This window comes from Grampus griseus, assembly GCF_964374135.1.
Source record: "Grampus griseus genome assembly, chromosome: 2".
Taxonomy (NCBI): Eukaryota; Metazoa; Chordata; class Mammalia; order Artiodactyla; family Delphinidae; genus Grampus; species Grampus griseus.
This window is the reverse complement of record NC_139018.1, coordinates 37,652,406-37,666,521: the sequence shown is the minus strand read 5'-3', so window position 1 is coordinate 37,666,521 and position 14,116 is coordinate 37,652,406. Positions and strand designations below refer to the sequence as shown.

The following is a 14,116-nucleotide window of genomic DNA, read 5'->3' as shown; positions in this document are numbered from 1 at the left end:
GGAGGGGCTTCCCTGGTGGCGCAGTGGTTGAGAATCCGCCTGCCAATGCAGGGGACATGGGTTTGATCCCTGGTCTGGGAAGATCCCATATGCCGCGGAGCAACTAAGCCCGTGAGCCACAACTACTGAGCCTGCGTGCCGCAACTACTGAAGCCCAGGCGCCTAGAGCCCATGCTCCGCAATGAGAAGCCACTGCAATGAAAAGCCCGCGCACTGCAACGAAGAGTAGCCCCCACTCGCTGCAACTAGAGAAAGCCCGTGCACAGCAGTGAAGACCCAACACAGCCAAAAATAAAAAAATAAAATAAATAAATTTATTTGAAAAAAAAGTGGAAGGAAGGGGAACAGTTCAAATGGAGATATCAAAGAGGAAATTGTAACTTTTAAAAAATACCCCGTGACTCGGGAACACCTGAATTTCAAAATTATTTTTATTTTTATTTGTGTGTGTATTAAAAAGCATCCTTGTCGGAGGCGTGGCAGGGCTTGGAGGCCCGGCCGCGCGTGGCAGCAGCCCGGGAGCCTGAGGCCGGGACGTCGTGCGCAGGCGCTGCCCAGCTGGGCTGTGAGGCGCCTGAGGCCTCGGCTGCGAGGCCTTCCCGATGAAAGTTGGGGCTCTGTGGAGCAGAGCGGAGGCTGCGCCCGGCCCTCGGGCCGGGTAGAAGGCTGGCGGGCCCACTCACCCCGTGCGCTGTGGAAGCGGCGGCGGCGATGGGCGCCCTAGAGGAAGAGAGCTTCGCCCAGTCCATCTCTTACGCCTCTGATGCAGAATTTGATGCTGTGGTTGGATATTTAGAGGACATTATCATGGATGATGAGTTCCAGTTATTACAGAGGAATTTCATGGACAAGTACTACCAGGAGTTTGAAGACACAGAAGAGAATAAGCTCACCTACACACCTATTTTTAACGAATATATTTCTTTGGTTGAAAAGTATAGAGAACAGTTGTTGGAGCGAATTCCTGGATTTAACATGGCGGCTTTCACTACAACTCTACAGCACCATAAAGATGAAGTGGCCGGTGACATTTTCGACGTGCTGCTCACGTTTACAGATTTTCTGGCTTTCAAAGAAATGTTTCTGGACTGTCGAGCAGAAAAAGAAGGCTGGGGACTGGACTTAAGCCGCGGTTTAGTGATGACTTCATTGTGCAAATCATCTTCTGTGACAGCTAGACTATGACTATGACTCCTACTATCACAGCTAGTCTTGGCTGTTGGAATCAATTTAGAGAGTTGTCCTTTACCTAAAAGGTACTTGTGAAAATCAATTCCTAGTCTTGCATGTACAATCTTTGTATCACTTCACTGTCTTCTACTGGTCCCGATGTAGTCCCATTGTTTCTATAACTCTTGTTTACGTGTTTTTGAAAACATATTTTTATAGATGAATACTCAGGCTAACCTAGTGGATATAATCTTGGAACTTCCATGATTACTCACTTCAAGATCAAAGTATTATGGCAGAACATCTGCGGCCCTAGGTCCCACCTCCGGGTAATGGGATCTTTCTAGACATCACCAGCCCAGTAGACTGGGAGAGGCTTGGCTAATGATGTCAGAAGAATACATTTTGGAATGACAGATTCTGTTCTGCAACTCTTCGTTAATGTTAAGTATTGATGGGTCAGAAGAAAATTACCTGACCTTCCTGGGACACGTTCTTGTCTTCAGTAACCCTAGTACTCCTCCCTGAGTAGACATCTCTCTCAGGAGCTTCTGAGTCTGGCTCCTGTGTCAAGCCCAAATCCAGTATTCCACCCTGGGGGCACTGCCCCAGCATACATGTTGGTGTGTCCATGTTGGAAGAACCCACCATCACCAACTCTCTTGGGCCAACAGGCCTTGCATGTCCCGCCAGGCTTTTTGTGCACTCACAGCTTTTTATATTGGTCCGAGTTTCAGTCCTGCAGCCTCAGTGGGCTTTTTGACTGGGAGTGTTTATCTAGGGTTTCACTCAAGCTAGCTGCCTATCCCGAGATTTCTGAAACTCCTACTATCACAGCTAGTCTTGGCTGTTGGAATCAATTTAGAGAGTTGTCCTTTACCTAAAAGGTACTTGTGAAAATCAATTCCTAGTCTTACATGTACAGTCCTTGTATCACTTCACTGTCTTCTACTGGTCCCGATGTAGTCGCACTGTTTCTATAACTCTCATTTACGTGTTTTTGAAAACATATTTTTATAGATGAATACTCAGGCTAACCTAGTGGATATAATCTTGGAACTTCCATAATTACTCACTTCAAGATCAAAGTATTATATGCTGTGTGCTTTTTAGCTGTTGATGCTATGAAAGCAAAAATGCTTTCTGTGTTGGTGTTCCTATTTTACTGGGCACCAATGAATGTGTGCTGGAAGTAGTCTAAAAGATTTCCTTTTCTTAGAGCATGTTAGTGTTTGTGCAGGTTTGCTTAAAACGCTTTCTGTGTAAAACAGCTCCTTAGGTTTTCTGTTGGCGTAGGGGCTCGGCACTTCCCTCTTGCTGTCAAAGTAATCCTACCAAGATAGTGTTCCACTGGTCTAGCTCAGTAGGAGATAACAAACAGCTTTACTGGTCATCTGTCTGCTTGGATTTAGTACACTCGTTTACTACAATGTTTGATAGAACATTACTGACCAGAAAACATGGATGTCACATCTCTAGAAAGAAAAACTATAGTAGTTCAATTCCCAATGTGTACCTTAGTTGTTTTTTTGTTGTTGTTTGTATTTTTATTTTTCAAGTAAAAATAAGAACCTCTACTGACTTTTCACTTGGCTGTTCCGGTTTTAAAGAATGAGCTAGTTGTAGGCTGTGTGTTTTTCTGTACCAATGTGGTGCTTATTAAATACTTTTGTACCATGAGTAAAATTTCAGTTGTTTTGCAGAAAAAAAAGAAAAAAGCATCCTTGTTAAATATACTTTCTGGGATTTCCCTGGTGGCACAGTGGTTAAGAATGCCAATGCAGGGGACATGGGTTCGATCCCTGGTCCAGGAAGATCCCACATGTCGTGGAGCAAGCCCGAGTGCCACAACTACTGAGCCTGCGCTCTAGAGCCCGCGAGCCACAACTACTAAGCCCCTGTGCCACAACTACTGAAGCCTGAGAGCCTAGAGCCCATGCTCTGCAACAAGGGAAGCCACTGCAATGAGAAGCCCGCGCACCGCAATGAAGAGTAGTCTCCTCTTGCTGCAACTGGAGAAAGCCCATGTTCAGCAACAAAGACCCAATGCAGCCAAAAAAAAAAAAAAAAAAGTGTGTGTGTGTGTGTGTGTGTGTGTGTGTGTATATATATATATACTTTCTGAGTTACGGTTTGCTTGCTTATTTGGTTATTTAGTTTTTTGTTTTTTGTTTTTTTTTTGTGGTCCACGGGCCTCTCACTGTTGTGGCTTCTCCCGTTGCGGAGCACAGGCTCTGGACGCGCAGGCTCAGCGGCCACGGCTCACGGGCCCAGCCGCTCCACGGCATGTGGGATCTTCCCGGACCGGGGCACGAACCTGTGTCCCCTGCATCGGCAGGCGGACTCTCAACCACTGCGCCACCAGGGAAGCCCTATTTAGTTTTTTAATTTGTTCATTCCTTACTTTATTCACAAAGGATTTAAGATGACTGCAACAAATATGTATAAGAAAGGTATTATATGTCAATAAAAAGTAAAAACAAAAGACGAGACATAGGCTAGGGAAAAACAGGCATAACTTTGACTGACATAATTGCTACGATTTGACCTCAGAGTTAGCTCTGTGTTTCTGGACATCCAAGGTGAAAAAAGGAACACTTATTATATGGTTCTTATTTTCAGAAGGGAAAGCAAGAGCAGAAATAATATAGAAACAACCACAAGAAAACCCAACCTGTGTCTCCAAGGAAATGAAGTATTTTCCTAGCATTAAATGGTTAAAAAAAAGAAAAAAAAAAGTTGAATGGAGGGTTTCCCACAGGAGAGCTGAGAGTTGTAGAAACAGTGTCCTCCATAACTTTGCTCCAGTTTGTTCATTTGTTCACTCTTTTACTCTTTCCTCAAACATTTATTATGTACTTACTCTGTGCCACATCCTGTGCTAGATGATAAAGATACAACAGTGAACCAAACATAGTTCCTTGTCAGAGCTCGCAATCCAGAGTCTCAAGAAGACCCAGGGCCAAAGGATCTGCTCCAAAAGGACAGGTAGGCTCAGTGGTGGAACTTGTGAGGATTGGGTTTCTCCATGTTAGCAGGCATTTCAAGTTGACATTCAGGACCTACAGCCTCTACTGTGATCCTAGGATGCTTGCAGATTACTCCAGCGTGAAATGCTGGGAAGAGGCTAACAAGAATTAGGTGATCGATGGGAGTCAGGGCCCTAGCTGGTCTGGCTGGGCGCAGGGCTGAAGTTATTCCTGGAGTCAGGACCAGAATAAGTGATCTGTTAGTCACACAGCTACTTCTTGGGGAAGAAAGCCAATCCACCTAAAGCCAGTTTCCTGAATGGCAAGTGGACCTACCTAATTGCTTGTTTCTTTTCACTGTCTGGAAAATGTAAACAATTCATATACAATGGTTTTAACAGCTTTTTGAAGATGTAGGTGATGTTTAAGGTGTCCTCTTTTCATTTTTATATGCTGGCATTTTATGGAACCTTCAGTTTTTGTTTGCCCTGTTGTAATGGGAGCGGACTTGGACAGGGAGAGAGAAAAACACCCCGCAGAGCCTGGACTGCTGATCTTCAAGAGAGAGGAGATTGATGGGCAGGGAGTGGGGACATGAGGGAGAGGCAGAGTAAGAATATATTCACCAAGAGTATAATCATTGAAAAAATATATTCTTGAGTGCAAAGAATTCTTAGGAATATATTTTTCTTATGAATAATAGCAAGCCAATTTATGCCCTTTAGTACTTCCTCACCCACCCTCTGCCTGTTCTACCTCCCACTAGAGGCATTGTTAATCCATTGCTTCCAGGCAAGACTCCCCATTGATTCAGGGTCTCCATGGGAATGAGGCTACAGGGGACATGCACTTAGTTCAAGAAGATGGGACAGGAACAAACAGAACCTGGCAGAAATGATAGAGTAAGTCACAAAGTCATTCATAGAGTTTTAGGGATGCTTCACCATGTTGTCTACAAATTAGATCTCTTCCTAGAGCTTAGAACTGGAATCTGGATGTCTTCAAGCGACTTGACATTGAAAAATATTAAAAAGATCTCACTTACTGAAAGCACATAAATTTCATCTTCCACTAATAAATTTTTCTTTCTCACCAATAGAGAACAACTTGCATTTGTATCTCATTTTGTAATTTTCAGCATGCTACATGTTATCTCATCTTGTCCTACAGAAAGTCCGAGTTTGTTTAACTCATTTATTTGTACCCTCCTTTATTGTAGAGAAATTTTGAGTTAGTTTGCATAGAAATATAAAATTCAGTTGAATAGAAAAATAGATGAGGATATTGCAGCGAAGGAAAAATAAGAGTAGATGCATAAAGCCGGTGGGATAGCACCTTGTTTTCCATAAAGTCATTTGTAGTTGCTAGATCCAGGCTATACCAGCCAAAATAAAGAGAGGGAAACTTTGTTTATAAAAATAACATGGTCATTAGATTAAAAGAATAAATGCTCAGGATCACAATTTTTCTTGGTACTGAGACCTGAGAATTTTCCACAGCTTGTTCTCATAAAAGGAACACTATGTGGCTTACAGACTGTCTTCCTGAACTCCTGTGTAAGAAGTACAATGGTAGGTCTCTCTTGACTGTTTCCTATAATATCCTGCTTGGTAAGGTTTATGGGATTATGCCAGAATACGTTTTAATAAAAGCAGTTCTCTAGGGGGATAAAACAATGCAGTTCAGGTTCACAGCTCCCTGATGGCTGGAAAGGATCCAAAGACCACATCCAGGAATGGGTGGACGTTCAGTCTTTCAGGCGTTCCTCCAGGAAGATTATTGCTTGTAATCCAGTGCTTTTAAATGCACAGCAGAGAACTTCGGGTTAGATTCTTTGGCAAGAACCCGAAAGTGTGAGTTGGCTCAGACAAAATCATTTCACAGATGAAGAAACGGGACCTTGCAGAGGCTGATGATTATCCAAGGCTTTGAGGTCAGTGGCAGAGCTGGGATCAAGGCCAGATTCTTCAGACTCTTAAGTCTAGGGTTCTTTCAACCATTTCATCTCTCCTCTCTAACCTAAGTAGAATTCTATTACAATTTAAAAATGTTAAGAATGGAATTTCTTAATGATGTTTTGTTAAATATCATATTTGCCACTTACCATAAACTTTATTAATAACGTTTGATTCATAATGGGTCAACAGATGGTAAAATAGTTTAAAATCTGCAAATGTAAAATGATCTGGGAAAGGGAAATCAGTTAAGATACCTGTTTTAGAGAATTATTTAATGTGCTGTTCAATAAAATAATTAAAAGTTTGGTCTGGAAAAAAAGGATGACTATTTCTAACATCTGTAGTATAATCCTACTTGGATGTTAACTTTTTAAAAAAATTAATTTATTTTTGGCTGCGTTGGGTCTTCATTGCTGCACACAGGCTTTCTCTAGTTGCGGTGAGCGGGGGCTACTCTTCGTTGCGGTGCGTGGGCTTCTCATTGCGGTGGCTTCTCTTGTTGCAGAGCACGGGCTCTAGGCATGTGGGCTTCAGTAGTTGTGGCTCACGGGCTCTAGAGCGCAGACTCAGTAGTTGTGGTGCATGGGCTTAGTTGCTCCACGGTATGTGGAATCTTCCCGGACCAGGGCTCGAACCCGTGTCCCCCGCATTGGCAGGTGGATTTTTAACCACTGTGCCACCAGGGAAGTCCTAGATGTTAACTTTTTAGAAGAATGAAACATTAGCTATAGAGCTGAAGTCCCGCCCTCCCACTCCTTTGCCCTCTATCCTGAAGTTGTGGGTATCACTCCCACGCATGTTTCTGTTCTTTTACCATATATGTATGTGTGTGTTTAAAATTTACATAAAGTACATAAATGACTTCATAGTGTATCAATCCTTTTGGACTTGCTCTGCCCTCCACCCTTGAACATTTTAGTTTTGATATTTAACCTTTCTGATACTGGTCATTCATTTTAGCCGTGGAATAGTCTTCCCTCGCATGACTCAGCTACAGTTTATGCATTTTCCTACTGATGGGATTCGGCTGTTTCCTCTTTTTCTGCTATATATAGTTCTTCCATGAACATTCTTGAACATAAGTCCTTGTGTCCATGAGCAATTTTAGAACATTTTTTAGTTGGTAGAAATTTATTAAGTCACCAGCTGTTGCTACTCCTACCTGAGCATCAGTCACATCCTGGGTCATCCTGGGAGATCCTTGCACCCCAAATACTCTTTGGGTCCATTTGCAGCCAGTGCTGATTCAGTCTTTGTGTACCTTCAATGCCTTCCAACTCCTTGTATGTCTTTCTGCTTGGTTTGCTCAGGTTCTCGACTAGGACCTGTTCCAAGAACCTTTCATTTCTCAAGGACCCTACCCTACCCTAGCTTCCTCACACCTAAGAGATGATCTGACTTCTTATTTTCCTGAGAAATGAGGTCATCTGATGAGAGCTCCCTCGATCCTTCTCTCCCAAACTTCTCAGCATTTCCACTTAGAAGAATGGTGAACATGTGCAAATCACAAATTCTTTGTGGAATGAATGGAGGTAGGAGTTTTTTTTTTTTTAAGTTTCTCAGACCCCCAGATTGGAACTTTTTGTCTTGCCAGGAGCTACACCATCTTCAAAATCACTAATTTAAATACCCTCTGACATCAGCCTCCAGTTCTTCTAGCTTAACATCCAAAGTACACTCACTGTGATGGTTCTTCAGTTTCCCTCAGACACCAGTCTGTGTGCTCCTTCATTCTATCTGTTCACCTCTTCCTGTCTTCACATCCCCTCTTTCTATTTCATCCTCCCCGCGGCTCCCACCCTGGACCTCTCTCCCAGAGCCCTACTTTTTCCTGCTCTGACCTGCTGCATGGCGGCCATCCTGGAAACTTCTCCTTTTGTTTTCCTGTGTTCAATGTCTAGTCCCCGTTTTTCTCATGTTTAGTTTTCAGTTTTTTTGGAATACTTCCCAACCTCTTTCTTGTTTTACTGTCTTATTTTTTTGGAGTAACTTTTCCAGTAGCTTTCTAAGAGTGGGAGCATAGGACATAAATTTTTTGGAGACTTGCATGTCAAGAAATGACTATTTTCTACCCGAACACTTGATTAATACTTTAGGTGGATATAGACTATAGGTTGAAAATAATTTTCTGTCTCATTTTTAAAAAATTGTAGTAATACACATAACATAAAATTTACCAATTTAACTATTTTTTAAGTGTAAAGTTTGGTGGTATTAAGTACATTCACATTGTTGTGTAACAACCATTACCATCATCCATCTCCAGAACTCTTTTCATCTTGCAAAACTGAACTCTACTCATTAAACAATGGGTTAATTTAATTCAAAGTTAATTAAAACAATGTCCCACACACCCTCCCTCACCCCTGGCAACCACCATTCTATTTATGTATCTATGAATATGAATACTGTAGGTACCTCATGTAAGTGGAATCATCAGTATTTGTCTTTTTGTGACTGGCTTATTTCATTAAGCATGGTGTCCTCAAGTTGCAGCCGTGTTGTACTATGTGTCAGAATTTCCTTCTTTCTTAAAACTAAACAATATTCTGTTGTGTATACGTGCCACATTTTGTTTATCCATTCATCCATGGATGAACACTCGGGTTGCTTCCACCTTTTGGCTATTGTGAATAATGCTACTATGAATATGGGTATATAATAATCTCTTTGAGACTTTGCTTTCAATTCTTTTGTGTATGTACCCAGAAGTGGAATTGCTGGATCATGATATGGTAATTCTATTTTTAATTTTTAGAGAACTGCCATAGTGTTTTCCATAGCAGCTGTACCATTTTTACATTGCCGCCAATGGTGTGAAAGTTTTCCAATTTCTCTACATTATTTTCTGTTTTTTTTTTTGATAGTAACCATCCTAATGGGTTTGGGGTAGTATCTCACTGTAGTTTCGATTTGCATTTCCATTATGATTAATGGTATTGAGCTCAAGTCCTGTGCCCATTTTTAACTGGGTTATTTATTTCATTGTTGTTGAATTGTGGGAGTTCTTTATGTATTATGGATATTAACTTCTTATCAGATACATTATTTGTAAATATTTTCTCCCACTCCATGGGTTGCCTTTCACTCTGTTGAATATGTCCTTTGATGAACAGAAGTTTTAAATTTTATTGTAGTTATATTTACTTTTGTTGCTTGTGCTTTTGGAGTTATATCCAAGAAATCATTGCCAAATCCAATGTCATGAAGCTTTTGTCCTATGTTTTTTTCTAAGAGTTTTATAGTTTTAGCGCTTATGTTGTTTTCCCAGAACTTTAAATATATTCCTCACTGTCTTCTGTTGTCCAGTATGGCTAATACAGAAGTCTGATGCTATTCTAATTTTTGTTCCTTGGTGTGTGGTTTGGTTTTTGTCCTCTGGGAGATTCCTTATTCTTGCTATTCTGAAATTTTGTAACCATGTGTTTTGCCGAGGGTATTGGGCACTCATTGTGCTCTTATGTTCGTCCTTCAGCTCTAGAAAATCTTCTTGTATTAATTCTTTTTTTAACAACTTTATTGGAGTATAATTGCTTTACGATGATGTGTTAGTTTCTGCTTTAAAAGAAAGTGAACCAGTTATACATATACATATATTCCCATATCTCTTCCTTCTTGCGTCTCCCTCCCTCCCACCCTCCCTATCCCACCCCTCTAGGTGGTCACAAAGCACCGAGCTGATCTCCCTGTGCTATGCGGCTGCTTCCCACTAGCTATTTTATGTTTGTAAGTGTATATATGTCCATGCCACTCTCACTTTGTCACAGCTTACCCTTCCCCCTCCCCATATCTTCAAGTCCGTTCTCTAGTAGGTCTGCGTCTTTATTCCTGCCTTACCCCTAGGTTCTTCATGACATTTTTTTTTCTTAGATTCCATATATATGTGTTAGCATACGGTATTTGTTTTTCTCTTTCTGACTTACTTCACTCTGTAGGACAGACTCTAGGTCCATCCACCTCACTACAAATAACTCAATTTCGTTTCTTTTTATGGCTGAGTAATATTCCATTGTATATATGTGCCACATCTTCTTTATCCATTCATCTGATGATGGACACTTAGGTTGCTTCCATGTCCTGGCTATTGTAAATAGAGCTGCAATGAACATTTGGTACATGACTCTTTTTGAATTATGGTTTTTTCAGGGTATATGCCCAGTAGTGGGATTGCTGGGTCGTATGGTAGTTCTATTTGTAGTTTTTTAAGGAACCTCCATCCTGTTCTCCATAGTGGCTGTATCAATTTACATTCCCACCAGCAGTGCAACAGTGTTCCCTTTTCTCCACATCCTCTCCAGCATTTATTGTTTCTAGATTTTTTGATGATGGCCATTCTGACTGGTGTGAGATGATATCTCATTGTAGTTTTGATGTGCATTTCTCTAATGATTAATGATGTTGAGCACGGTTTCATGTGTTTGTTGGCAATCTGTATATCTTCTTTGGAGAAATGTCTATTTAGGTCTTCAGCCCATTTTTGGATTGGGTTATTTGATTTTTTGTTATTGAGCTGCATGAGCTGCTTGTAAATTTTGGAGGTTAATCCTTTGTCAGTTGCTTCATTTGCAAATATTTTCTCCCATTCTGAGGGTTGTCTTTTGGTCTTGTTTATGGTTTCCTTTGCTGTGCAAAAGCTTTTAAGTTTCATTAGGTCTCATTTGTTTATTTTTGTTTTTATTTCCGTTTCTCTAGGAGGTGGGTCAAAAAGGATCTTGCTGTGATTTATGTCATAGAGTGTTCTGCCTATGTTTTCCTCTAAGAGTTTGATAGTGTCTGGCCTTACATTTAGGGCTTTAATCCATTTTGAGTTTATTTTTGTGTATGGTGTTAGGGAGTGTTCTAATTTCATACTTTTACATGTACCTGTCCAGTTTTCTCAGCACCACTTATTGAAGAGGTTGTCTTTTCTCCACTCTATATTCTTGCCACCTTTATCAAAGATAAGATGACCATATGTGTGTGGGTTTATCTCTGGGCTTTCTATCCTGTTCCATTGATCTGTATTTCTGGTTTTGTGCCAGTACCATACTGTCTTGATTACTGTAGCTGTGTAGTATAGTCTGAAGTCAGGGAGCCTGATTCCTCCAGCTCCATTTTTCATTCTCAAGATTGCCTTGGCTATATGGGGTCTTCTGTGTTTCCATACAAATTGTGAAATTTTTTGTTCTAGTTCTGTGAAAAATACAAGTCGTAGTTTGATAGGGATTGCATTGAATCTGTAGATTGCTTTGGGAGTGGAGTCATTTTCACAATGTTGATTCTTCCAATCCAAGAACATGGTATATCTCTCCATCTATTTGTATCATCTCTAATTTCTTTCATCAGTGTCTTATAGTTTTCTGCATACAGGTCTTTTGTCTCCTTAGGTAGGTTTATTCCTAGATATTTTATTCTTTTTGTTGCAATGGTAAATGGGAGTGTTTTCTTAATTTCACTTTCAGATTTTTCATCATTAGTGTATAAGAATGCCAGAGATTTCTGTGCATTAATTTTGTATCTTGCTACTTTACCAAATTCATTGATTAGCTCTAGTAGTTTTCTGGTAGCATCTTTAGGATTCTCTATGTATAGTATCATGTCATCTGCAAACAGTGACAGCTTTACTTCTTCTTTTCCGATTTAGATTCCTTTTATTTCTTTTTCTTCTCTGATTGCTGTGGCTAGAACTTCCAAAACTATGTTGAATAAGAGTGGTGAGAGTGGGCAACCATGTCTTGTTCCTGATCTTAGTGGAAATGGTTTTAGTTTTTCACCATTGAGGATGATGTTGGCTGTGGGATTGTCATATATGGCCTTTATTATGTTGAGGAAAGTTCCCTCTATGCCTGTTTCCTGCAGGGTTTTTATCATAAATGGGTGTTGAATTTTGTCAAAAGCTTTTTCTGCGTCTATTGAGATGATCATATGGTTTTTCTCCTTCAGTTTGTTAATATGGCGTATCATGTTGATTGATTTGCGTATATTGAAGAATCCTTGCATTCTTGGAATAAACCCCACTTGATCATGGTGTATGATCCTTTTAATGTGCTGTTGGATTCTGTTTGTTAGTATTTTGTTGAGGATTTTTGCATCTATGTTCATCATTGACATTGGCCTGTAGTTTTCTTTCTTTGTGACATCTTTGTCTGGTTTTGGTATCAGGGTGATGGTGGCCTCGTAGAATGAGTTTGGGAGTGTTCCTCCCTCTGTTATAGTTTCAAAGAGTTTTGAGAAGGATAGGTGTTAGCTCTTCTCTAAATGTTTGATAGAATTCGCCTGTGAAGCCATCTGGTCCCGGGCTTTTGTTTGTTGGAAGATTTTTTTTTTTTTGCGGTACGCGAGCCTCTCACTGTTGTGGCCTCTCTCGTCGCGGAGCACAGGCTCCGGACGTGCAGGCTCAGCGGCCATGGCTCATGGGCCCAACCACTCCGTGGCATGTGGGATCTTCCTGGAACGGGGCATGAACCTGTGTCCCCTGCATCGGCAGGCAGACAGACTCTCAACCACTGCGCCACCACGGAAGCCCTGTTGGAAGATTTTTAATCACAGTTTCAATTTCAGAGCTTGTGATTGGTCTGTTCATATTTTCTAGTTCTTCCTGGTTCAGTCTCGGCAGGTTGTGCATTTCTAAGAATTTGTCCATTTCTTCCAGGTTGTCCATTTTATTGGCATAGAGTTGCTTGTAGTAATCTCTCATGATCCTTTGTATTTCTGCAGTGTCAGTTGCTACTTCTCCTTTTTCATTTCTAATTCTAGTGATTTGAGTCTTCTCCCTTTTTTTCTTGATGAGTCTGGCTAATGGTTTATCAATTTTGTTTATCTTCTCAAAGAACCACCTTTTAGTTTTATTGATCTTTGCTATCGTTTTCTTCATTTCTTTTTCATTTATTTCTCATCTGATCTTTATGACCTCTTTCCTTCTGCTAACTTTGGGGTATTTTTGTTCTTCTTTCTCTCATTGCTTTAGGTGCAAGGTTAGGTTGTTTGAGATGTTTCCTGTTTCTTAAGGTAGGATTTTATTCCTATAAACTTCCCTCTTAGAACAGCTTTTGCTGCATCCCATAGGTTTTGGGTCGTCGTGTCTCCATTGTCATTTGTTTCTAGGTATTCTTTGATTTCCTCTTTGATTTCTTCAGTGATCACTTCGTTATTAAGTAGTGTATTGTTTAGCCTCCCTGTGTTTGTATTTTTTACAGATCTTTTCCTGTAATTGATATCTAGTCTCATAGCGTTGTGGTCGGAAAAGATACTTGATATGATTTCAGTTTTCTTAAATTTACCAAGTCTTGATTTGTGACCCAAGATATGATCTATCCTGGAGAATGTTCCATGAGCAGTTGAGATAAATGTGTATTCTGTTGTTTTTGGATGGAATGTCCTATAAATATCAATTAAGTCCATCTTGTTTAATGTATCATTTAAAGCTTGTGTTTCCTTATTTATTTTCATTTTGGATGATCTGTCCATTGGTGAAAGTGGGGTGTTAAAATCCCCTACTGTGATTGTGTTACTGTCGATTTCCCCTTTTATGGCTGTTAGTATTTGCCTTATGTATTCAGGTGCTCCTATGCTGGGTGCATAAATATTTACAATTGTTGTATCTTCTTCTTGGATCGATCCCTTGATCATTATGTAGTGTCCTTCTTTGTCTCTTGTAACAGTCTTTATTTTAAAGTCTATTTTGTCTCATATGAGAATTGCTACTCCAGCTTTCTTCTGATTTCCATTTGCATGATATATCTTTTTTCATCCCCTCACTTTCAGTCTGTATGTTTCCCTAGGTCTGAAGTGGGTCTCTTGTAGACAGCATATATACAGGTCTTGATTTTGTATCCATTCAGCCAGTCTGTGTCTTTTGGTGGGAGCATTTAATTCATTTACATTTAAGGTAATTATCGATATGTATGTTCCTATTCCCATTTTCTTAATTGTTTTGGGTTTGTTATTGTGGGTCTTTTCCTTCTCTTGCGTTTTTTTGCCTAGAGAAGTTCCTTTAGCATTTGTTGTAAAGCTGGTTTGGTGGTGCTGAACTCTCTCAGC

At 40.4% G+C, this 14,116-nt stretch overlaps 1 protein-coding gene across 1 annotated transcript; it reads left to right on the top strand.

The window, feature by feature from the left end:
- Nucleotides 1-705: 705 nt before the first annotated feature.
- On the top strand, nt 706-1,185 carry LOC309818731 (ADP-ribosylation factor-like protein 2-binding protein; the record flags this gene model as incomplete). The annotated part of the gene is made up of 1 exon (XM_082648635.1): nt 706-1,185. The coding sequence occupies exon 1, from the start codon at nt 712-714 to the stop codon at nt 1,183-1,185; it is 474 nt and encodes a 157-aa protein (XP_082504761.1). The 5' UTR covers nt 706-711.
- Between the last annotated feature and the right edge of the window lie 12,931 nt (nt 1,186-14,116).